Genomic DNA, 25,324 nt, shown 5'->3' on the forward strand with positions numbered 1-25,324 from the left:
AAAGGAACTTTGAATGAAACTCAGATATGCACATCTTATCTTTATTATTACAAAGCATGAATGAAATATGATACAACACCCTCATGACAAACAGGTTGCGCGCCGCTCCTGGCAACTCGAGCAGGTGTGAACCGCGCTCGAGTGAACGCACTGCTGCGTGCGAACAGTTCTGTTGTGACACATGCGGGCGTGATTAGCGTTCAAGCGAATGAACTGCTTTAAACCGCGCTCCAGTGACACGCGCTGCTGTGAACCGCTCTCCATTGACACGTGTTGTTGTGAACCGCACTCTAGTGACACTGAACGCAGCGTTCTGATTATTTCTTCCCCTCCCCCGCTCCCTGCACGATTAATCACGCAAATTCCCACCCCTCGTTCTCCTTTGTTCCGAGTTTCTTTTATTTAATCGCACTCAGGTGTTGTGATGGATACAAATGACCGACGTGCAGGGCGGAAAACTTCGAAACACGAAAATTCCTCTCCCATGCAAGTAGCAGCTGCGCGAGTTGCCAGTGCGAGCCGAGCGAAGTTTCCACTTATGTGAGTGTACCATATGTGAGGCGAGGCGGTCCGGAGGCGCTTTCGTTCGAAACGCCGGGCCGGACGCCCCGAATTCGATATCTGAAGAAAACAAAGAGTCGTATACGTCTATAATACCAACCTACAACAATATAATTTAGCACGTTTCGTAATAATGCAGTTTTTAATATTTCTATTTTTTTAAAACAAAAGAAGCTTCAAACATGCGCTGTTGTGGGTTGAAATGGATACACAGTTGCAACATCTTCACGCTCCATCTCACGCATGCGCTGAACCTTCCCACACGTGTCATTTGTCCGTGGAAATGAAGCCATTGTGGCTAAGCAACATCGTGTTATGTACACTCTTATATACATTCGTCCGACTGGCTACTGTATGTTTAGTGCTGACAAACCTTACTGATCTAAGGACCCTAGACGCGAGGGGGCGAGTCCTCCTCCTCGGAGCTGGGCCTGGTGACGGGCGGCGGGCTCTGGGGCGGGCTCTGTGGCGACCGGTGGCTGTTGTAGTAGCTGGACAGCGACCCGAGTCCCGTGCTCACGGGAGCGGTCGAGGGTCCAGGGAGGCCGAGCCCGATGCCCGCTCCCGGGTACAGGCGGTATGGAAGCGGCTTTTGAAGCGTGCTGACCGCCGCTGCTGCCGCCGCCGCTTGTCTGTAGTAGAGGTCCGCTGTGCTGGGTGCCACAGGCACCGCCCCCGGTGCTGCCCCCGGGTACGGCCAGCAGCCGTAGGGAGGACCGCCGTACAGGCGCTGGAAAGCGGCGTAGTTGCCGGCTTCGGCCAGCAGCTCGAGACCCACGGCCGTCTGCCGCTTCCACTTGGTCCTGAAAGGAGGAGCGAACTTTGAGATTCTCTCTTCTGAACTGTGGCGTTTCTACTACCCATAAGAACAACATCGACTCAATAATATGCAGTGGCCTATAACAAGAAAGCCTGTGCTATTTAGTCGTTTTTATTAAAATATTATTTAAATTTAATCTAAGGCTGCTGAGCTTTCTTATAACCTGTAGGTCTTAAACCATAAATTTAAAAATTGAACCTGTCAGGCTTCAAGGGGCTTTTGCCGAATGTCCCCCCCCCCCAAATTCTACCTGTATCCTTTTAATTGCTCAGTCGTGAAATGGAGCGTAAAATCGAGCACCTAGCGTAGACTCCGGGCTGGATTTTGACGAAACTTGGTGTGGTGTTTGTACCGTGAAACTATTCATTGCCTCGCGACATTTATTGCAGACGCATGACAAATTGCCGCGCGCTTTGAATGGCGATTACTTCTAGGCCACTGCGCCCTGGGGTGTAGTCCCCACCCCACATTCCCACGGACACCCCTCTCCATTGTATCGAGACACAGGACTCGTTTTGTGGTGCTGTTATTCATACCCGTACGCGAGTACTCTGTCCATGGAGCAGAATCATTGAGAAGCTGATAGCAGTTTAACTAGCCAAGAAACATTCGTACATTTTATGGATAGATTTCAGGGTATCACGGCGGCGAGAATGACGATGGGTGTGTGTGGCAATTTACCGACGTTTCAGTGGCGTTTGCTGCCTCCATCATCAGGACGATTTAAATATCCTGTTTCAAAAGGGCAACGACTAATAAAATGGTACATGCTGGAAGGCAACACATTTCCTTATAAATACGCCTTTAATATGTAAATCTAGGCAACTGATGGACAATTAGACTTGTCAGTAAGAAATGAACGCACGTAAGCTAATTTTGAAGAGTAGTTGGTCAGCCTACATGAGGAGTTAATTCCCAATGTTGGTTACTGAAATAGCCGAGCTTCTTTGGCGTCTAAAATATCCGTGAGAAATATTCCTTGCAGTCAAGAAATGTTGAATCCTGAACTTTCTAGTTACTGCTAATTGAGCTAAACGAACCAAAATAAGTAAGATAAAATAACGATTAAATTATGTAACAAGCGGGGCTTTCAGTCTGACGTCTACTTTGTTATCACTCACATTTAAACCCGCTTCGGCTCAAGAGTAAGGCCTTTGATAATAAATGAACGCTACTTTCACTGCTGATAATGCAAGGTAACTTGTGAAGAATAAAATGACAGTTATAACTTAAGAAAGAAACATAAGCTTACTGTAAGAATGACAATTTCATCGACGATCGAATCGAGTATCCTGTGACTCCGAAAGAATGGAGAACTGTCAGGACTATTTGTGCATTTTGCTTTGCGCAAGGCCTAACTTACAGGCTCACGTACCCCGTAGAAGTAGCGTGGTATATTGTTACTGGCGTGGACTGTAAACTCATGCATTATTTAAAGCAATCGGAGTTGTTCCCCAAAGTGGAGAGGCTTATCGCGCCATCACGCGGCAGTTTAGCATATTAGACCGGAACACGATGAACTGCGGCAAATCCTAACCAAACTTCGCATGCCCGCAACTTAACCGTGATTAATAGAATCCACATCATTGCAATCATGCAACGGAAGTCTCTAAATAATATTTGATTCTCAGTTTTGTGACAACAAAAAAATGCTGGTATATATAATAATAATAACTTTTGTTTGTGTTTTCGAAACTGAACCAGTGCGCTTCCTGGCGGACAACAATAGGACTCACATTTGACACAGGAAATTGAATGCATTGATATCGCATACATGTAAATGAGAGGGGCTGACTTGTCCGGAGTGGAGACTGGATGCAGGCCTGAACCTGCGAGACAGGCCTCGTGTCAGTAGGCTTACAGATTATAGTGAGTGGCGAGTCCTCCTGCTTCAGTCAGAATTCCGATCCGAAATCCAACCTATTGAATGAGGCTTTCTTTGTGTGATTTTTTCAGTTAAATGCTTGGCAATGGCACAAAATAGGATACGACCCTTTCCCCAATTCATAATTCATAACAACAATCTCCTCCTGTATCATATAAAATAGGCCCATACAGATCTGAAGCTTTCACGCCGAACGACACTGCCCAGTGGTTAGCACTTCTCTTTCGTATTCGGCAGGTCTCGGGTTTAGATACCGGCCCTAAGATCGACTATCCTGGCTCGTGTCTTTCGTGGTTTCCCTCAGTCCTTCCAGGCAAATGCCAAGAGTGAATCTTAAATTTGGCTACGACAGCTTCCTTCCCTTAAAATGTATTGTCCTTTTGTCATCCTATCGTAATCACGAATAAATATAATTCAAATTAAGTTTTCACGGGGGCTGAATGCAATTAATTTTCTCGGGCGATCAACCGTGTAAGCGTGGAGTTACAATTAAAAACTGTCTACCGCAGTAATTAACACTGTTTATTAATTAGGGTCTATTATGGTGTCTACACAAATATTCCCGTTGACCACTGTTCTATTAGTTTCCGCCGCTGAACCTCATAACGATTTCTTTACGAACTAAACGGTTGCCAGGCAACGAAATAGCAATGCACATAGAACTCTTTTGCACAATTGACTAACATAGGCCCTAAGATTGAGAGGAGACGAAAGAGTTTGTGTGTAAGATACACGATCTGCCGTCTAATCGAGTTCACGAACTGTCTCCATACATGGAAGGTGACTGGGTGGTAATGTAGCGTGAGGGTTCGACGTAGGGCAAAAAACTCTGATCTGTGCGCCGTAAAGTTTTGTCGAAAACTACCGACGTTTCAGAGGTGCTTACTGCCTTAAACTAATATCCCTGATGACGGAGGCAGTAAGCATCTCTACGAGACTGCGCGGCGCAACATCCCAAAGGACAGTTATCGTCGTTGGCAGACGCGTCTACCTCCAAGTCCACAAAACTAACATCGACGGAAAACATAAATTGACGCAAACAAGCGGCAGACCGTACCCGACAGGCGTAACTGAGAACTGATACTCATGGCACCCCGATCCAGAAAGTACTCCGAAAGATTAATCCCGTTTTCCACATTCACCGAAACCACTAACGTTCTCCTGCACACCTCAGCACTACTGAAACCCAGGGTAATGGCGTTTTCAAAGACCTGGAACACGACCACTTGGTGCAACGCCGTGAAAACGACGCAACAGCGAACCAAGAAACACTTCGTCTTAAGTTTGGAAATAAGTCTTCAGTGTGAACCCGCCACGAGGTGCGCCCTTAATTACACGTATCGATGATTTGTATCGCGAGGACCGCCATTCCGGCCGGCCCGCATTTTGCTAATGCTAACAATTGGTTCGCGTGATTGTCCGTAATTTCTATGCACAGTAGTGCCCAGCAATTGAAAAGCTCCACATCGGAAGTCATTAACGGCTTCCAGTCGGCCGCGATAAGGAGGGGTAATGACGCTCGAAATGTTGAAAACTCTGCTTTTGGGGCGCAGCGGTTTCCTCTCTCTTTGGCCCCTCTGATAAGCATCGGCACGAACTTCTTGCATTATCCAGTTGGTTTTTCTCAACTCCAGGAAGCAGGGCATTTCAATTATGTGGAGACTTTTAAAGGCCATTCGTCTCTTATTTCAAGCCAACGATAACAATTATCTTGTAGACAGTTCAAAATTAACCATTTTGATATTTGAATTTCTGATGAGGCATACTTCTAGAAACTCGGCGTCGCTCGCTGATCTCCGGGTTCAGTCCTCAGAGTCGCAATGTCACTCACCTGCGGTTCTGGTACCACGTCTTGACCTGTGTGTCCGTAAGGCTCAGCTTGGCCGCCAACTCCATCCTGTCCTGCACACTCAGGTACTTCTGGCGCTCGAAGCTCTTCTCCAGGGTTTGGAGCTGGTGGTCCGTGAACGCAGTCCGCGCCTTTCTTTGTTTCTTGGTGAGGCTTCCGCTCGGGTGGCCGCCTTTACCCCCGCCCGCCGCGTCCTCGTCCTTGTGGCCTGCAACATGAAGCAGTTTGCGAATCACCCTGTGCCGTCTCGTTTGTCTCCTGCCTCAGATTTATTCTGATGCCGTCCCTCCTCCTTGCAAATAAAAGAAGGGCATGGGGCCCTCTGTTTTGGTGCTGATTGGATTCACGGTCAGGGGAGGTACGGCGCATGCGCTCCATCAGCATTCCGTCTGCGTGCACAGTGTTCCGGGGCGCCCTGTACTGCAAGAAAAATGAGCGGAAGGAAATAAAAAGACGGGAGAAGTCTGCAGAGTGGTGGAAAACGAAATTTAAAAGCTTTCTGCTTCCTGTCGGGTCAGGTCGGGTCACGTGGTTACAAGACGCTCCCGGGGGAGGGCGTCGCTCCCCGCCGCGACAGTGGCGGGCAGGCGGGCGGGCGACACGAGAAGGGATCGGAGAGGAGGCAGGTGACGCCGCTGTCCCGGGAGGACTCGCGTTCCATTTGAGTCGCTACTCAAGCGCGGAAAGAAGATAGGAAAATGGGAAAAGCTTTCTGGCGAGCTCTTCCCAGAGATTTGATTTGCCGCGTCGCGTCGCGTCCCAAGATGCGTCCTGCGAAAGCGGCCACTTCATAGACAGAGAGGGATCGGAGGATAACATTAAGATGGATGATTGGATGACAGGGGGCTTTGAGGCGGGAAGTGGGTGAAATAGACTCTGGAGCTTTGGTAGCAGCGGTGTTGAAACCTCCAGTCTCTCTCTTAAAGGAAGGTGAAACTTGTTATCGGCACTGTAAAAATTTAACTTGAATTGAAGCTGTCAATGGTAATAGCGATCAAATATAAAGGGCATGAGATAAATGGAGAAAAACACACATTTAATCGCCTTACTATCTGGACTCAATACTAGTAGGTCATTCTAAGTTCGAAGGTTAAGATTGACGGGACATGTAGAATACGAAAGAAACAACAAAAGTATGGAAAATTTAAAAGGAAGACAGCTCGTGGGCGGTTTAAATGTAGATCGGAAGTTGCTTTTGACCCTTTGAAGCAGAAGCTCATCCGAATAACAGAAGTATTTTTAAACTGAATTATTCTGGCTTGTGACAACAAAAATCGATATTAAGTTTCAACTTGTATTTAACCTTCGGAATCCTAAAATGTTCCGTAGCTTTATCAGGTCGAGGTTTGGGACGCGGCCCTCGCTCCAGATAAACTGCACTGTCTTTTTCTTCTTATCGGAGTTTGCTGCAAGCTTCTTTCTACTGTTCGTAATGTTGGTAGTACCGGTAATAGAATTCCGTATCCCGGTCAAAGTCCCACAGCGTCCGGCAATTTTGTGTCTCCTTCCAACTTTCCCCTTTTATCTGTTCGATTCAGACGCAGTTCGTTTGGGAAAAAGAGGAAGCTGATACAGCGTCATTAAATAGACAGAACTCTGGGATGAGCGCTAGCCTTCCACGTCATATTGGCCAGTCACCTCGGGTGATTCTTGTAGGAGTTCGGGAAGGAACATTGTAGTGCGCTGCCAGGCCACTGAAACTGTAGGAATTAATTGAGCTCAATGTTTGGAACTTAACCTCCACGCCCTGACTACATCTTAGTGACTTGATGCTTAGTCATGGCCGTCCTTAGGGTGAGGCGAACTGGGCTTCGATATTAACGACGTATGAAATACTTAAAGTGCCCTACACGTAAAAATGTAACATGTAGCATACTGTAATAATATTATTTTATTGTAATCCCAAAAGAGAGATAAGAATACACTGATTAATATGACTACAGCAAGGCGCTGGTAATATTAAACTTGAAGAATATCGGCTTTGTACAAATTCAAAGAGGGTCCCGAATAGACTGCTTCGCCCCGGGTTCCTGTATCCCTCTAGGGACGGCTCTTTGCTTAGAAATAGGGATACTCTCCCTTATAAATAAATTATTAGGGCTGTAACAGTTGCTACTGATTGTAAATTAGTCGGTGTCCGAATTTGTCCTGATGCGGCCGGATCAGTAGCTGAGCCTCGCGAAGAAGCACGCGTTTTCACACCACGGCGAATGCAGCAGTCAGCTTCAGGCTCCGACCGATTTTCGCTTCGTAACGATTAGTAAGTGCCAGTATTTGTTGGCTGCTGGACAACAACGGATCGTGCGATGGTCCGACCGGGTGCAACATTAAGAACGGCTTAGGCTGTCTATTGTTATCGGGGCGGTCACTGGAGCACGTACTTCGGAGATGAAGAAGGAAACAGATGGATAACATCAAGACGGATGCTGGAGAAACAGACGGAAAGTGGACGGAACTGTGGCGGAATGTTTTATATTTTGTATTCGCGGTGTTGAGCCTTCGAGTTCTGTCGAATGTGACAGTGTGGCTCCAGTGGACCCTGGGAATCCCAGGCCGTGCGATGTTTCACTGCCGTCCACAAAGGAGCGAGCATCTAAACGTCACAAATTAGTATCTACTTTGCGATGCGCAAAAATTTCCACATGTGTGGAAGGCAAAGGAACGTCGACTTCACAGCGAAAAAGCTGCTGTCGCTTTCCTCCGTGTTCCCGGGATGAACCCCGCGACCCCTCGTGAAATCTGAGCAATTCCAACGCCTGCGTTATCATTGTCATCATTCTGGCTGCAGGGGAGTGGAGGGGACAGCCCCTATGATTAACCACCGCACTAGACTGACGTCAGACACGCTCCGGCCACTTAACCCAGTGAGATTAGGCTCCGGAGACCATTTTTAGGAGCCATGGTGATCTCCATTGTCGGTATGATGGCGGTGGGGGACGAAGAGAGAGAATTCTGCCCTACCAGGGAATGAACCGCGGCCATCCAGCTCGTACATAGTCAGTCACTGGACTGTCCACAACTTACGACCGGCCTTTTCTTGTTTTTAGCCTGGTTTAATTCTTATAGTAAAAGATACGCTTGTGATAATAGAAAGTTTGCTTTCACGATGCCTTAACAATGTTTGGACGAGATGACGAATTTTCATGAAATTTTGTATGAGTATCATGACACTAGAGTTTATCCACCTCAGTAGCTTCTTTTTAATTCCCACTCTTGATGAATGTAAAATCGAGCGAAACGAAATTTTGATGTGAAATCGACATCAGTGTCACGAAGAAATATTAAATGATGAACGGTAATACATCTTCGAAAAAATGTACAACTTTTGTTAGGGTAAATTTTTTGTAGAATATGAAGTAACAACGTGAGGTACAATGCGATAGTATATAATTTCATTGGGCCTGTAGACATGATTTGTCAGTTTCTAGTTTGCGCTGACAGTAAGGAAGTTTGTCTAGAAGTAAGAACAGAGAAAACTACGTATATTTTCGTGTCTCATACAGAAGTAAGGACAAAGACTGACGGTGTCTGACTACTGACAAAAATAATGATTCCAAGAGGGATGAAGTGACAGGGGACCGGAGAAAACTGCATTATAAGGAACTCCATAATGTGTAATATTCACCAAATTATTAGAATAACCAAATAAATGAATTTGAGATGGGCGGGCATGTAGTACGTATGATGAAGTGCCTACAAAATTTTGATCGGAAATCCTGATGGGAGGAGATCGCTCGGAAGACTTACGCGAAGATAATCGGATAATATTAAACTGGATGTTAAGGAAATAGAGTGGGAGGGTTTGGGTTGGATTCGTGTTTCTCAGGATAGAGAACAGGTTCTATAAAAATGCAGAGTTTATTGACGAGCCGTACGAAGTTTCTGCGTCGTTGTGTTGGCTGAACTGCGAACGGAAATTTCATTTCAGTACGAAAGAATTAACAGCTCTTATGAAAAGCTGCGGATGTATTATGTTCGAGGAATACGTATTTTGCATAAAAAACAAATTGTTTCTGAATTAGGCTTTGTGGTAATAAAAAAAATTAATTCATCTGTCATTTTTATTTTAAATTAATGATCTGACTGCTAGTGGCGCAAAGTGTGAATTTCGAACAAGGAGCAAGTAGTTCACCGAAGCGGAAGAATATAAATGATACATCCCTCAAAGTTTGCACCCCAGCGACGCAGCTGTCTGTCGTCACCTGCCACCCTGTGCCGTGAAAGCTGGGCTGAGTGGCCTTTGATTTTGACGGCTTTTTAAGGCTCAGGACGGATAAAAGAGCGAACGTCTGTTGCAAAGGCGTTGAACCTGTGGATCACCAGACGGTGGGCGAGATTTCAGGTTCTCACGGCGACAAGTGTGAAGATGACTGTCTTCTAGGATGTTGCGCCGCGTAATCTGATGGAAGTTCAGAGGTCCTTCGCCCTCTATCATTGGAGCTACACGGTATAACATTCTAAAAGACAGGTCTCATTACACTAGTCACCGTGAGAACCTGAAATCCCGCCCGGTTATCGGGTTCATTGATTTCCTAGTGGGTACAACATATCGATAAGGCGTTTTATTTAGTGTTCTGTCTGACGACAGGTCCATATAAACAGGATCCTTCCATCCTTTTCTCGGACTGGGACCTGTTCATATACGTTCTTGGCAGATGATCCAGAAGTGGTTTGCCATTGCCTTCTTCTGTGTGTGAATGGAGTAATTGTTGGGATGCCACGGAGAAACCGGGGAAGCCCCCGGAGGAAAACTCCGTGTTGCCTAGACCACGGCCTTGCCCAACACAAGTTATAAATTCGGGCACCGCCGGGAATCGAACCCGAGACCCCCAGGATTACAAGGCCAGCGTTCTAACCGCTAGACCACCTCATCTTATTATTATTTAGTGTTCTGTCTGACGACAGGTCCATATGAACAGGATCCTTCCATCCTTTTCTCTTCTCGGACTGGGACCTGTTCATATACGTTCTTGGCAGATGATCCAGAAGTGGTTTGCCATTGCCTTCTTCTGTGTGTGAATGGAGTAATCGTTGGGATGCCACGGAGAAACCGGGGAAGCCCCCGGAGGAAAACTCCGTGTTGCCTAGAGTCTAGGCCACGGCCTTGCCCAACACAAGTTATAAATTCGGGCACCGCCGGGAATCGAACCCGAGACCCCCAGGATTACAAGGCCAGCGTTCTAACCGCTAGACCACCTCATCTTATTATTATTTAGTGTTCTGTCTGACGACAGGTCCATATGAACAGGATCCTTCCATCCTTTTCTCGGACTGGGACCTGTTCATATACGTTCTTGGCAGATGATCCAGAAGTGGTTTGCCATTGCCTTCTTCTGTGTGTGAATGGAGTAATTGTTGGGATGCCACGGAGAAACCGGGGAAGCCCCCGGAGGAAAACTCCGTGTTGCCTAGACCACGGCCTTGCCCAACACAAGTTATAAATTCGGGCACCGCCGGGAATCGAACCCGAGACCCCCAGGATTAGAAAGGCCAGCGTTCGCGTACATTAAGCTCAGATATTAAAATATTCTTGTTGTTTCGTTAGTTGACAGTGTTGTCCGGGCTGGCAACCGGCAATAACAACAAGGAACATTGGTGTTTAACACAACTGGGTTAATTTACTTCTGCGAAACTTTCTTGAGGGTGAGTAATGTTTTGTTACCATTTTGATAAGCACCTTGCGTGCCGCGGTGGTAAATTAGCGGTTAAGAGTATTTTGTTTCTGTTTAACCGCCGACACAGGACACGCATGTGTAGATAAAGCAGCAGTGTACAGTCTGTGACACGCAAACTACGCCGTTAACATTGCACATTAATACTTCATGAATTATATTAACATCATGTGGTCTTTGCCCTCTTGTCCGAGGAATGTTTGATATATAAGTCGGTTGTCATTACACTGACATATTTGTTGTTACGGTATGAGATTTGGCGGTAAAGATGTCAATTCTGGTCTTCTGCGTTGCAATTATGTTATTGTTGATTTTAATGGTGGCGATTGGCATCCAATCCGGATAACATCTTCTTGTGCAAAATAGGAAGTCATATGGAGTTTTATTTCATGTTACCAGATGCGGAGAAGAAGTACAGTTATTAGAACCATTGTTCCTCGGCTACTCTGATGATCGTGTGACATCAAACGAGGTTGGAAGGTGTACTCTTTGGAGTACACTGAAATTCCAAATGTGTTCTTCACGCAGAACGCGTTCTGATGACTCATTGTAACTAGAAGTGTGACATTCGAACGGTGGTAGGCCTAAAACCTACCGTAAATGGACCATGCCTCCTGTTTTGCTGCCAGGCTCATGGTGTATTTATGCTCCCTGCATAATTCAAGTCGCGTGCTGACTCTCGTATTTCGCTCCATATTTTATTTACGATTAATTACGAGTGACTGTGATTGCAGTTTAACGGGCTACGACGTTGCCCCGCGTACTGTAGGCAACTTGCTGTCCACCTGCAGAAGCTCCGAAATTATCTTAATTCAAAGTCAGCAAGCCAGTTAAAGCACTCTGCTCCGCAGTTTGGAATTTCTCTCTTCTTGTGGTTCGTACCCTGTTCACAAGAGCCTTCTTGAGCCAGGTGAAACCACTCTACACACCCACATCCTATTTATTTTAAGGCCTATTTTAATATTATCCTCCCATCTGAGCATTAGTTCCTAAAGTGGTCTGTTCTATTCAGATTTTCTCGCTAAAATTTACCTATGCAATTTATTATCAATTATATTCGTGCTAAATGGCCTGTTATTATTATCTTCCGTGATTTGAACATTTTAATAAACTCTGAGACCTATTTGGTGAAGGTAATGCCTAGAAGGTGTAAAGATCTTCAATTTGTAATTTTCTATAACCTCCCATTTTATGATATTTGAATTAATCGCCGAAAAAATGTTAGGCAGAATGACAACTATTCAGTTAGTGTAGTAGAATTTAGGTTTTCAGGTTCTCACGGCGGTGAGTACAATGGCCATCTTGTGGGCTGTAGCGCCGTGTATGCACAAGACAGCCTTCGTTCTTCATGAAGCTGACGCATTGTTCGTTGAAATCTCTCCCATTTTATTTCCCTCGTCGCTTTGTTTGAAACTGTTGTGCAACTCCACCGCCACACGAAACGACAGGTGCAATTAGTCCTGCTGTTGTTTATTATTTAAATCGTCGGGATTTTTATAAACAGGACTCGGGGGTGAAAGTGACGGCCACTCCATCCCGCTCATTGCAAGTCTCAAGGTCACATAATGAGCGTTTCTCTGTCTGTAATCATCAAAATGTGTATGCACCTTCGGGCAACCTTCGTATGAGTCTTCTTATTGTGGATCCGCCTTATGGAATGCAGCGACCTGCATTATCGGCACAGCTTAATGACAGCGGTCACCAAGCTCGAAAGCGAAATGATAGGCCCATGGAATTGTGAGTCGTGCGTTGAGGCGAAGCCTGGCTGATGCCGGAATTTAACTCTGACGACGTAGACGGCAGGCAGTGTTCCAGTCAGTAACATTGCCAAATTAACAGCGAAAGTTGAATTCAACTGCTCTTGATAATTTTATAACGATGTTTAATTAACTGATTAGGTAATAATATATCGAAGTTTATCGAAGTAATGATCTAAAATAATCAGTTTATGAAACTGTTCTTTTCGAAAACGTAATACCGAGACAGTTCAACAGATTTTCGTAAAACCTTCCCGCAGAATATTAAATTTAATTGAAATCCGGTAATCCGTTTTCCTGTTAATTCGTGCGTACAGTGGAAAATGTTCATCTGTCCGTAAACCCATGCGATTTGACCATATTAGCCGGATAAAACCACACCAAGTCGCTCGCGTTCTTAGAAAAGTGAATTTTGTTCCGGGAAGTTAGACTACGGACCATTTTCGTCTTCAGTCCACCGTTTATTAGGTCTACTAGTATGTCGTCTTCCTTGTGAAGTTATCTGTGTTGTGAAATGTTGTACATAATAACCAAAAGATTAATTCTGCCTGTGCCTAAGCAACACGACCTTAGTGGAGATAAAATTCCATTAATTTTTGACTTCAGAGGTTTTAGATTCACAATTCGGCCGTTTTACACCAGAAAATATCATAATATTTATATGCTGAAGAGAAAAACTCTGCCCTTACTGGGAATCTGACTGGTGTCGTTCTGCCTTTCGCCACTCACGACTCATTCTGCCCCTCAATTTGTAACAACTGTGTGTACCGTTTCTTGAAATGCTCGCTTTTGCAGACCATGTGTTTATCTTGCAGGAAGTGCCATTACCTTCAGAGATCTGATCTGGCTTTCCTTCTCACACACAGAATGGACAATTAAACCGTGAAGCTTGACCGAGCCGGACCGACGTGTATCACGCCATATTGAATGTATTTTTACATAATTCAGAAGCCCTGTGACTGAACAGCCATAAAGAATTCTCGTATCAGGAGTTGCGTGATCGGGCCTCGAGATCAATTCTTCGTTTTGTTTCGCGAGAAATGAAACATTAAAACGTGAAGCAATCTTCCACGTCACACTGACTGGTTAATGCAACAGCATTTTACGAAGTCTTATCGAACGTGCAAATGAGTGGCTTGGAAGTCTGAAGCCGTTAAGTTGGCCACGACGGCGGTCAGATGTTGCCGTTCTCATGTCCATTTAGCCCCCATTAGCCTTCAGCCAGATCCTAATGACATTTCTTGCCGCAAATTCTACGCGCACTTTCTGTAATGGCAAGAAGGAAAGGGCCGCCTAATGATTTAAAGCCTGCCACTTAATAATCTAGCTACCATTAACCGTAAAACCACTTGAGGGCTGTCCAATTCACCCCACTCGAACGTTATTTGAAAATAATACACAGTAGCGACTTACCGTATAAGATCCTATTTGTTCGACCATTCAGGTTTCTGAAAGTCATCTTGGCGGCAACAAAAAGTCTGCTGGCCCGCCATTGTTTGCTCAGGGAGCAGCTGCTTGAGCCTCGCTACCTGACTGACGCCGAGTTTTGTCATAACCTGTCCATTTGTTCCCCCTGACCTCTTGATCCGATTAACACGCCATCTTGGACGGAGTGTCACTGGCTCTAATCGCCTTAACTCGGCAGCCTGGCTGACACGTCAACAATACGTCTCCATAACAACGCCTCTCCTCGCACTACCTGCGCCTCCATGATAATTTGAAATTAATTTTCCACGCTCACATGTAAAGAGGTGCAATATTGCGGGAGGTATTCTAATACCCCTGAATTAAAACACAATGGAACACGAACTTTCTCTGCAGCCAGAGCACTCAGCTGGAAATACAAAGAATGTAATTGCACTGGCGACATAGGCTTACTCGTGCGTTATATAAAAGTAATAAACAGTAACATGTCGCGATGCGCACGCAGATAGTACCATTGTTTGCATATGAGCTCCAGCTCTGTTGCATTTGTTGGCTAAGTGACTAGCCAACTGACATATTATCTTCCAAACTGGCTAAATAATTACCATCCGTAAGTTCGACGCTGCTAATAACACAAGATTCTGGCCAGTTGCATCTCACAATGCAGCTCTCTAACTTCTTTACATCGCGTCTGTCTGCCATTTGGAATCAGTAAACCGGTTGACCTGCGAAAAGATGGTGCCGCCTTTCAAATGGAGTTTTAATAATTGAAACCGGACCAGTTGGAGTTTTTTGAAACAATTAACCTGGAAGCTCTGTTTGCGCTGTTGCGACATCTCACTGTTATCATCTGACGTTACCATGGCTACCTTTGTTTCCGATGGACGGAGCCAAAGTCTTGTATACGACGTGAGTGAGTCGGTAATTACGAGCCTTAAAAATGGCTTCACTGAAACGAGATCACGCAGTGTCGCGTCGTAGCTCGTTCTTTGTCTGTTGTAAACACACTTGCACTAATTATGTAGTGTTCAGTGCACGCTGAAACGTCAGTACATGCTGTCACCGATTCCAGTTTATGAAATTTAAAAAATGCCATTGATGGATCGACTTACGACGCAGAACGTCGACATGACTGGTGCTACCGAACAACTCGACTTTCATCCGGTTTGCGACACGACTTTGTTATTTTTAAATGCGTATTAATGTGGCTTAGTTTGATAGAGTAAAACTGATTTGTGTTAGGCCTGCACACTGTCTTGTCCTTTGAGTTTTCTAACATGTTACAGCATTTAGAATTGTTAATAACTTGTTTTAGGGAATGTTACGATTTACGACGTTTTCAAGAACTCGCCTTTAATACTATGATATAGCTCGAGCGTTATTATGTTCGATATTACCGCTTATGTTGTATTTAATGCAAAACGAATTTACGTTTTCTCTGAATTTCAGGCCCCGCTCTCATTTTTATTTTATAAATCTGTAATCAAAGGGGATTTTGATTCGCGGCAGGAGCGTTACGACGTTTCGAACGACTCTGGATCCATTCATTCATCTGTCCTGATGGTATCAGTGAAACAAACTGTATTCCTTTGTATGCCAAGATGCGAAAAGTGGCGTCGCTCTAAAAAGGGAGTAATCTTTCTTGTTTCCCCCATTTAAAAAATAAGAATTAAGGAAAACACGTTTTTTCCGTCCTCCTGAAGCGCCCGATGTTACAAGGCGTCGGTTTCTTGTGGTTTGCTGCGCGGCGTTGTGAGGTTTCAGTCCGAGTGACGTCATCAAGCGGGTATTACAGCACTCTGCTAGGCCCGCAGTGTGTGTCGTCAGTCCCATAAAATTTGTTTGGAAATGAAGCATGTTTCAGATGTAGAAAAGTGGTGTAATTCATTTTTAAGTTCCTGTAAACAGGAGGGAAATATCCCATTTGGATACAACAGCGTCTACAAGGGACCAAGTTATACCCTACACCTGCCTTCGATAAGATGAATTGAACATATAGCATAAAGAATCAGGATTGAGAAACCTCTCGGAAGGCGACCATTTTGAAGATCAGTATTAAGACGGATGGGTTGTGGCGATGGAACTGGCTTCAGAAGATGGCGTCCAATGGCGGGTTGTGCTGGCGGAGAGACAGTCAGCTGTAATTTTTTCAGTTGCCCCCAGCATTTGGCTCCGTGCACTGAGCACACACACGCGGAGGAATCGTATACATGAGATGACTTCGCTCGCTGTCCATGAGCTAGTCCCTAGCTCCTGATCGCAATGCGATGGTGGTTTAATCGGTCGAGACTCACGAACAGAAAACCCTCCTCCCATACAATATTGTGTATCTGACATTACACGCCTGCGTCTATTGTGATGTGTAGTATTTTTAACAGTTTCTCTCCGTGGTGAGATTTTAGGTTCTCATGGTGATGAGTACGATGGTTATTGTCTTCTGGAACGTTGCACCGTATAGTCTGGTTAAAATTGACCGATATTTGAGATGCGTTGTTTCTGTATCAGGGCAATCACCCTTCTACATGGCACAACATTTCTGACCCTTTCCCGACAAGCATGGATTCTGTACGTGTCTTCTCTCTATCGCATTCGACAAAAGCCAGTAGTTAGACCAGCTAGACCGTCAGGGCGTTGAAGTCTCTGGTTAATAAACCGAATGATGAGGTCCCATAAAAACACATTCTGTTGAACGAATAGTTCGTTTCTCGCCACATAATCAGTTGCCTTGGTTGAGATGTACAAACACCGCCAAACAGCAAAAACTTCAGTTCTTCCTCGAAGACTCTATTCGTAATCAGAATAAAGCAGGAAATGCTCGGAATGTGAAGCTGTCACGGCGGTGAAGATCTTTGTCTTCTGAGTTACCTCAACGCTGAAAATGGAGGAAGGATGTTCGTCAGAGACATTGGCACCTGTGTACAAGTTCACACGGTTTCACAACCCAGAGAAAACCTCGACAAATCAGAAATAGTTCCCTCAGTAACTTGTCTTGTAAGCCTGTACGTTTTTTGTAGGCCTTCTTATGATGACGAAAACACTTTCTGTCATCCCTGGGTCCAGTTCAGCCTAAGGACTGCGGACGCCCAGATCACTTCGTCCGCCAAGTGATTTTATGAGTTTCGTTTTCAGAATGTAAAGGGATTTCTCGTAAACATAACGTGTTTTCTGTGAGGATCCTGTTTTTTAGAAAACCCTTGTTAGCTTTCTTCGAGTAGATTCTTCATCGGCGACTGCTTGGTATCGTCATGTGTTTAAAATCAAAGTTGTTTAATAAAACCTGCAACTGAAGTTCATTTTATTTTCTCATGTATTTCGTAGAGACAGTGAGCTCCATTGTAGGCTGTTATTACACCAAATGACAAATTATCAACAGATCAACGGCTTAGAATTTGGGGAGCATTACAAGATTTCTACATTCTCTTGTCGCAAGCCATAAAGAAAATAACCATATATACGCAGACTTTTTCATCACTGCTGGCTTGAACTTTGGAAATTGACAACAGTCGAGCGAAGATTTCACTTGTGTGGCGAAAACAAGCTGTGGTCTTCATTTTCATTGCGCTTATCCGAGTTACGTACCTGCTGTAAAGAACGCCTGCATGGCACTACAATCGCTTGTTTCAATCTGAGGCCTACAAACAGAACTGGCCTTTCTGAAATTTCGGTTTGAAGGTTAGAAAACTGAACAAAGAACGCGTGAAGAGCCGGACGTTAGGCCTACAGACCCTGAGGCCAGCAAGATGGCTGCCCGATTGCCACTGATGATGATGATGATGATGATATACAGATTACGAGTTGCCTAATTCTAGCGCATTTATTTTTCTTCATTGCAGATCGCTTGATTACCACATTGGACCACGATTGGACATCAGTTGGTAAGTCTGTGATTAAATCTTTATTTTTGTAAGTTGGGGTGTTGCAGAGACGTTTCGGACGCGAAGTGAATGGAGCCAATAATGCGAGGAAGGGTGCAGCAGACAAGTAAATCGAAATTTTATTTTCTGAGATTTATTCTTAATTTCTTAATATTGGCCTAAGACTAACTCGGGCTTTATGGTTCAATAAGTTACAGTGATTGTAATACACCAGTCATACCAACTCATAGTTTCAGTGGTATGATTGTTTAGCAGTTGGTCCTCTCTATGTGATTACCCGTACACACGCGCGCTGTCTCCGTCTGCGAATTCTAACGATATCTAGCGCTTTTAGATAATAAAATAACTTATTTATCCTAATTAAATTACAAGCCTACGTTTTGTTCTTAACGGTTATTAATATGGACAATTTCAAGTCCTGCGTTAAATTTTAACTTTACTCTTTGAAGCCCGAATATTCAATAATTCAGTCCCTACCGCAAAGAAAGCACGACACGTCTCTATTACTGAGGTAAATTGATTAATGCTGTGGAAGGAAATAGTCACTGTTTACCCTGTAAATCACACGAAACCTATAAATACATTCTGTGGGAAAATGCTGAGTTATTGATTATTACAGCAGATGGTAAACACAGTTACCACTGGTCCTTAACGGGTTAATATTCCATTAAACATTCACTGGACGTCAAAATGCGCGAGTGAGTGCAGTGAATGTACTTCCTGCTTCTGGATAAAATAAGTGCGAAGTTCCTCACAGTTCCGAAACAAAAGTGCATTTGAGGCTGTCTGTTCGGCGATGGACACTGAGAGAGCTGGCATTATTTCACCGATAAAGTGGCAGAAATACTGCGAATTTAAGAAACGAAGGGCAAACAAATGCTTTATTCCATGTCACTTTAGAACACAAAGTTACTCTAAGCCAAGACGGTCAGTACTTTTGACCTCTAAATATCGTTTTTAACATGGGAAGAGCTTGTCGTATATTTTTATGCCTGTAGAATCAGAGTGATATTTAATGATGATATAGGATGAACTCAGCTGGATTCCTTGATGACCTGAAAGGTTTCATAAATATAAGAACCTTGAAAGAAAAACTAGGTTCATACAAATGAAAATAAGTTTGGCGGTTAGATTTTAGATATTTTAATTTCATTAGCCTATTTGTTATTATTGTCTGGAACAAAGACGTGTCTACTATTTTCCAAAGAGTGTACAAAATGAGATAACATCTGCCCGTCCGTCCTCGTGTTTTGTCTCCGAAGCTAACTTCTTACTAAACACATTTCATAGACGTTTTGTGTAAAATATGGTTATCGAGAGAATTTAATTTTATGATGATTGTGGTTTTTGGGTTGTGACGTCGTGTGAAATCTTCAATCAGTGCTCCAAAAGGTAATCTGAAATGTCGTCGTTGTTTGTCGTAAACTTCCATCAATACGGCTCGCTTCCCCGATCCTGCCAACGCCGGAGGCCGCAGTTTTAAGCCGCGTCGGCGCGTTGCAAGGAGTTCTCAGTACGTTCGTAATCAACGCCTTCCATGCTGGTTCCTACTTAAACAACCTAACCTTCCATCACTTTAACTTTTCATAGCAATATTTGTAGAGGACTGCATGCGTATGAGTTCTTGTAGGATAGGTAATTGTCGAAACGCTCTAAATAGTTTGCGTTAGTCTTTAAACAAGGCGGGAAACGTGTAGGCCGATTTCAGTAAATAAATGCGATTTATAAAGAGTAGGACCTTTTAGCCTAAATATCACGTGTGTAACGTGGAAAGAGTTAACGACGCTTTACAAATACCTAGGTACTCTCGCGTACAGTTACATGAAAGGCGAGCAGACCCGTGGTCGCTCAGATGGTTTCGAAATATCCAGCCATTTCAATCTAGTTGACAATGTAGGCTATTTAAATAAGATCTCTTTTAATATTATACTATGCTTTCCATCACATATACGCTCTCGTGTTTCAACTGGTCTCGTACTTTGAGGTTTCCCGGCCAAAACTTTTTAGCTAAGCTGCATGTTTCTCCTATGCCATCATTCTAATAATATTTCTTGACTAGTAAAAATGAAAGAATAAAATTTTTTTTAGCGTAATGTTTAATTATAAAGCCTGATATTTTACTCTTCCCTGAAGTAACTTAGTTCAATTTATCTTTGTGTGGCAGTCAGAGTTAGAGTTGGTACTGTCTTAATAATGTGCGACGCGCCCCAGGAGATAAAACAACGCCAGGTTTGGTAGTGGTGGTAACCCTGACAAATTGGCGATATCGGCCTACTGAAAGCAGCTCTGAATAACGCCAGGAAAGCCATTTCAGTTTCTCACACAACGTTTCCCTAAAATCCATTTGAACTTGCCCTCTCTCCGTCTTCTTGCTTTCTAATATGGCCGATTTCCATTAGTTTCTTCAAGGCACAATGGGAATTGTGAGTGAAAAACTAAATGCAAACTTGACTTCCAGACGCGGACTTGGAGCCGGGGAGACAAACATTCGTTCTGTCAACAAAATCGAAATGCGATGTGCAAACATGAAACGCACTTAATTTGTTACGTCTTTAGGTTACATACATCGTGGACGCTTGTTTCCTCAGAAACTCCCTAATTAAATATTCACGCGGCGTTTAGTGACTCGTGAAATTGGCGTCGTAACATGACATGCATCGTGCGTGCCTCTTGTGCGCAGCGAATCTGCAGGCCGAGGGACTCCACGCTGAGCGGAACGCAGACCGCTCAGACCGTAACCCTTTGGCGTCGAAGTTCTTTTCAATAATATTTGATAATCCAGTTCGTACCACAAAGAAAACAATGCGTTTCGAAGATGACTGTCTTCTTGGATGTTGTGCCGTTAGAGGTTCGTACTGTCTACATCATGAGGGTAATTTTACGAGACAAAACGTCTCAATATCCTACGAGACAGCCATCTTCATACTCGCAGCCGTGAGTACCTGAAATCTCACAACGCATACGGATTACAAAAATTAATTATTTAACTAAATTAATTTAGGTACTGTTGAGAATAATGCACTGAGTTACTGATTACTAAAACAGGTGGTACCTACAGTTACTACTGGGTTTTAACGGGTTAAAAGAATTCACATCTCCAGATTTGTTCGCGTAAACTACAGACGGTTGTGTGTGATCTCGGGCCTTTGAAATTGTGCGTCCTCGGCCTGCCAACTCTCGCCCGCTCCATCAGTCCTGTCACACTCTCAGCTCCACGCTCGTGTGACAGATGTACGCGTGGAGCGGGAAGCATAACCACGGGGGATCACAACAATCGGTGGCTTAGCAACTGGATGCACAGTAATGGGATATCGATCATGGGGTTTCCAGTCGTCACACCATAGCCGAGTAGCTCCCGCGTGCGTTAGCTGATTCATTGAATAGAAAAATTGCACGGGACAGTGAAAGTTTGATATTCGACTAATTGGCATGTAACTTTCTAAGAATGTACTGCTATTCTTTTCCAATTATGAAACGTATCTTTAGACGTCTTAATTACGAGAAAGCCGGACTGACATTGTTCATGTCGCACGAGAATGGGTAACGCTTAGGTATTTTCTGCAAAATGCTTTTGAGACTTGAAGTTCTCACGACGGTTGTTTCAGCCTTGAAGATGGAGGCAGTAGGAATATTTCTTCACAATGTTAAAACCACTTACCTACGAGTCTACGCGTCAGAATCCTTTAGTCTAATTCTGAGGATATGTTCAAACTACGAAGGAGAGATCTTAGGTTCTCACGGCTGCGAGCATGAGGACGATTGCCCTGTGGGATGTTGCGTCGTGTAGTCTGGTAGACGTTTCCTGACGAAGCAGCAATCGCCTCTGAAACGACTGTTGAACTTCTACCAGACTACGCGGCGCAACGTTCCAGCAGTCAGCCATCTTTGACGCCCGCGGTAACCTCGTCTCAGGAAGGAGAGTCAAAATCTGCTTATTTACGAACGAGGTATCAACTGGAAGGGTTATGACGTGTAGTATGTGGTTAAAACATGATGGCCGTGCCTATTTCAAAGATCCTGTCACAAAATTCCGACTTAAAAGACGTAGGTATCGTTTGAGAGCATGTGACGTCACTAAGATTAGAATCTTGTGCCCCCAGATAATCAGCTTGGACCACAGTGCATTCCTAAACGTACTCCTAACTTTGGGAAAAAATTACAAGGGCCAGTAAATCTAGATACAAGAGAAAACTGAGAGTTTTATTTGGCGTGCAGAGAAGTTGTAAGATTCTTCCCACAGGATTAGCTGTGCCTCTCAATAGACCCATCTATAACTACAGCAGTAGTAGCAGTTGTCTTCTGGACCACAGCCTCTGCTGATCTTGGCATTACATGCATGTATTATTTCTCCCGGGAAACCTAGGTCGAAATACATTAAGAAGTGGAAGTCAGACACTTGACGGATGTTCGCTCTTAAGGGGTACACGTGCAAATTACATCAATCACTTAGACCTATTCACGGGGCTGCGTGCGTGTTCAACTTCCATCGCTGCAGGACAATTTGACTTAAACTGAAAGGAGTTTGCGTGAATCTGGGATTTCTTAGCGCGCGGTTCACCAAATAGCCTGGCTATTAGGTCTATTAGGGCGATAACATCAAGAAGAGTGAGATGGGCTGGATATGTAGCACGTGGAAACTGTATAGAACAGTCTAACGTAAAAATCTCATAGGAAGAGACCAATCGAGACAGATACGTATACAGGGGATGGATAATATTAAGGCTTTGACCGGGGTGTCCTTTTGTTAAATCTTATGTGGTACCGCCTGATTCGACTTCTAATGGTTAAGTGAAGTGTTTTCTTCGCGGTACGGTCTGGATTCGTAAATATTATGAAGACGAGCTTCGGCTTCAAAGGGTTAACCAGCTGATTTTCGTAATGGTGAGGTGTAGTGTTTTCTTCGCGGTACGGACTGAATTCATAAATAATATTCAGACGATCTTCGGCTTCAAAGGGTTAAAATTGATGTTAAATAAGGGCTTGGAGGAGGCCCTTTTGAATAGATTTATTTAGCTGAAGATAAGGTCCACTGTCGGGCTGTTGTGAAAACCGTTAAAGTCGGAAAATCTCTTGACTAGCTGAGCGACTGTTAGCTTACCAGTGAGGACCTTGCTTCATGGAGTTGGTCCCAGTCGAGTATGCGGTGAGTGACCCGCTAAAGAAAGCGCTTCGTTTGTTTCTATGAGAAAAAAGGCTATCGAGCATGAGGACCGATGTCCTTTCGGGTAAACGACAAAATAAACTGCCGACATATCGCGAGCAAACGACAAATTAAGCGACCACAAAGTTTGTTCCCTAGCAACCAGCGTATGGAAAGCCGACGGGCTCCTGCGTGATGTACCAGAGACGCGGTTAACTGGATGGCCCATCTATTTTAGAACCACCGGCCATTTACTCTCCGATGACAGGCCTAGGCCTACGATATTGATTAAAACTGATGATCTGCGCCTTCCTAACGGAAACTACAAATTACCACAGAGGATATTAGTTAACGCAGGGAGGAACACGGCATTCGGTACCGGACCTGGTCGTTAGATCCGCGTCAACACGGATCACACTTTTCATGCAGCCCGCGATGATTAAACGCGTTACAGTGCGGACTGCGACACGTAAGACGTTTAAATAAATCGAATTAGCCTATTATATTCCCAGCCGCTCCGTGTTCAGGGCTAATTAGTCCTACCGAACGTTTTTTACCAATTAACTGGGCGCCGTAGCAAATTCGCCCGGTGCCAAGGTATGAAAGCTAAGACCGTAATATGACTGATGATTTAGGGTCTACCATGTAGGGCCTATTTCATTTTATTTCATTTCTTTTTTACGTAAAAATTTAATAATGAAATAACAAGGTCTGTTTTTTAAACAAAGTCAATGAACCTGATATATAAGGACTACGAAAATTGCTTTTTTGGTTCCTGAAATTCTAAGACCTAAACCCAAAAAGCTTACACGTCACCGTGGCACCAGCGTCGTCCTACACGGAACATGTCAACGCCATTATCGAAAGACGTCGGTCTCTGGATCCGTCGTGCTGTTGACCAGGGACAGAAAACGTGAGTGGTCCTACTGACGAGGGACGAGGTTTCGCGAGGCGCCTGGCGCCGTTCCTCTGACTAGGAACGAGGTCTCTCGGCGTGTTACAGACTAGGGACTCACCGTTGGAGCAGACGCTGGAGGTTTCGCCCGGCAGCCCGCTGTCTGTGCCACTCTCGTGGCCGTCGCTGTCCTCGCCGCGGCAGTGCAGGGACAGGTCTCGCGGGCCCTCGCTGCTGGAGGCCGGCGAGCTACAAGGGGAGCGCGGCCCGCTCGACAGGATGTCCGTTATCATGAATCGAGACCTCGTGGTCTGGTGGTGATGATGCATAACATGGTCCAGGGGGGAGGTGTCCTGTTTGCCGCTGGTGATCGTCATGTCATCGACCGTCATTCCCCCCGCACCACCCCGTCCCGTGCTGGGCTCCAGCACGATCACCATCCGACACACGTCACTCGCGCATCACCACGACTCGTCCGCCGTTGCTTGGATCACCACTTGCAGTTGGACAGACCGACACCGAGTTCTTGCGACCCGCACTCACCTCGCTTCACACAGCGACTGAACGTGACCCACGCGCGACTGCCGCGCCTCTGGCGGCCATCTTGCGAGCCCGGCCCATACTCCGGCGGAAGTGACCAATCGCGCTGCACGGGCCTCGGCCGACCAATCGCCGGTCGCGAGCGGTGGGGCGTGTCTAATTGATTTGTATGACGTCACCGATTCGCCTAACCATTTAAGAATGCAGGGACGTTAAGATGCCCCTCCCACCGCGCGCAATCTCGGGGAAATCTGTGCAGCGACACCGCGGTGTTACTGCTGGATGGAAACCGGAGCTGAGGCTGCCGTTTACAAGATGGTTCTTGTACCAGCATCTTCTGGACTATTTCTTGACTGCCATGGCTCGGGAGATGTCTTAGGGAAACGCGCTAAGGATGGGTTAGCTCATGTGTGGACCACTGGGCTACTGTCAGCATTTCAAGGATTACGGTCAATGGAACTGTACGCGAATTAGGTTTTTTAAGCTGCAAAGTTTGAAAGGGCAATTGATTTTGGAGTGCACATACTCTGTTATGCAAATACATGCTTGTTTCGACTATCTCATTAGCACGAATATGGCACTGGATTAAGTGATTTGTCCTTGTGTTTTATAAGATAGTGTAATTGCGTCATATTGTGAATATTATATCAATTATTTGTTTTTAATCCGTCTGATCACAATATAATTTTTATTTAAAATTTCTTATAATTAAGATAATAAAATATCATTCATGTTCCATATCGATTGATCGATTTACATTTCGGAACATTTACACAACATGTTTCGGTTTTTATAAAACCATCATCAGGTGTTTTATGTAGGCTTAATACAGATTACATCTTCAGGTCGTAAGCCATCATAGTTTGGTTTGTGAAATATAAAGAAGTCATTTAATAACAAGTCAT

At 44.7% G+C, this 25,324-nt stretch overlaps 2 protein-coding genes across 3 annotated transcripts in view; one reads left to right on the plus strand and one right to left on the minus strand.

Moving 5' to 3' along the window:
• Positions 1-25,324, plus strand: part of LOC110838979 (ATP-dependent DNA helicase DDX31) — a 108,157-nt gene that overhangs the window by 46,724 nt on the left and 36,109 nt on the right. For both annotated transcript variants that reach the window (XM_087353039.1, XM_087353043.1), the window contains exon 11: positions 17,803-17,844. In XM_087353039.1, the coding sequence (XP_087209165.1) occupies positions 17,803-17,844 (42 nt within the window). The remainder of the gene's footprint in view (positions 1-17,802; positions 17,845-25,324) is intronic.
• LOC110839000 (pituitary homeobox 3) lies at positions 28-24,458 on the minus strand. The gene is made up of 3 exons (XM_087353057.1): positions 24,001-24,458; positions 5,098-5,323; positions 28-1,364 (listed from the first exon to the last, which is right to left on the minus strand). The coding sequence occupies exons 1-3, from the start codon at positions 24,317-24,319 to the stop codon at positions 953-955; spliced, it is 957 nt and encodes a 318-aa protein (XP_087209183.1). The 5' UTR covers positions 24,320-24,458; the 3' UTR covers positions 28-952.

Source organism: Zootermopsis nevadensis, unplaced genomic scaffold (genome assembly GCF_977971745.1).
Source record: "Zootermopsis nevadensis isolate Lab colony 2312 unplaced genomic scaffold, Znev_1.0 Znev_ptg000002l, whole genome shotgun sequence".
In the NCBI taxonomy this organism is placed as follows: domain Eukaryota; kingdom Metazoa; phylum Arthropoda; class Insecta; order Blattodea; family Termopsidae; genus Zootermopsis; species Zootermopsis nevadensis.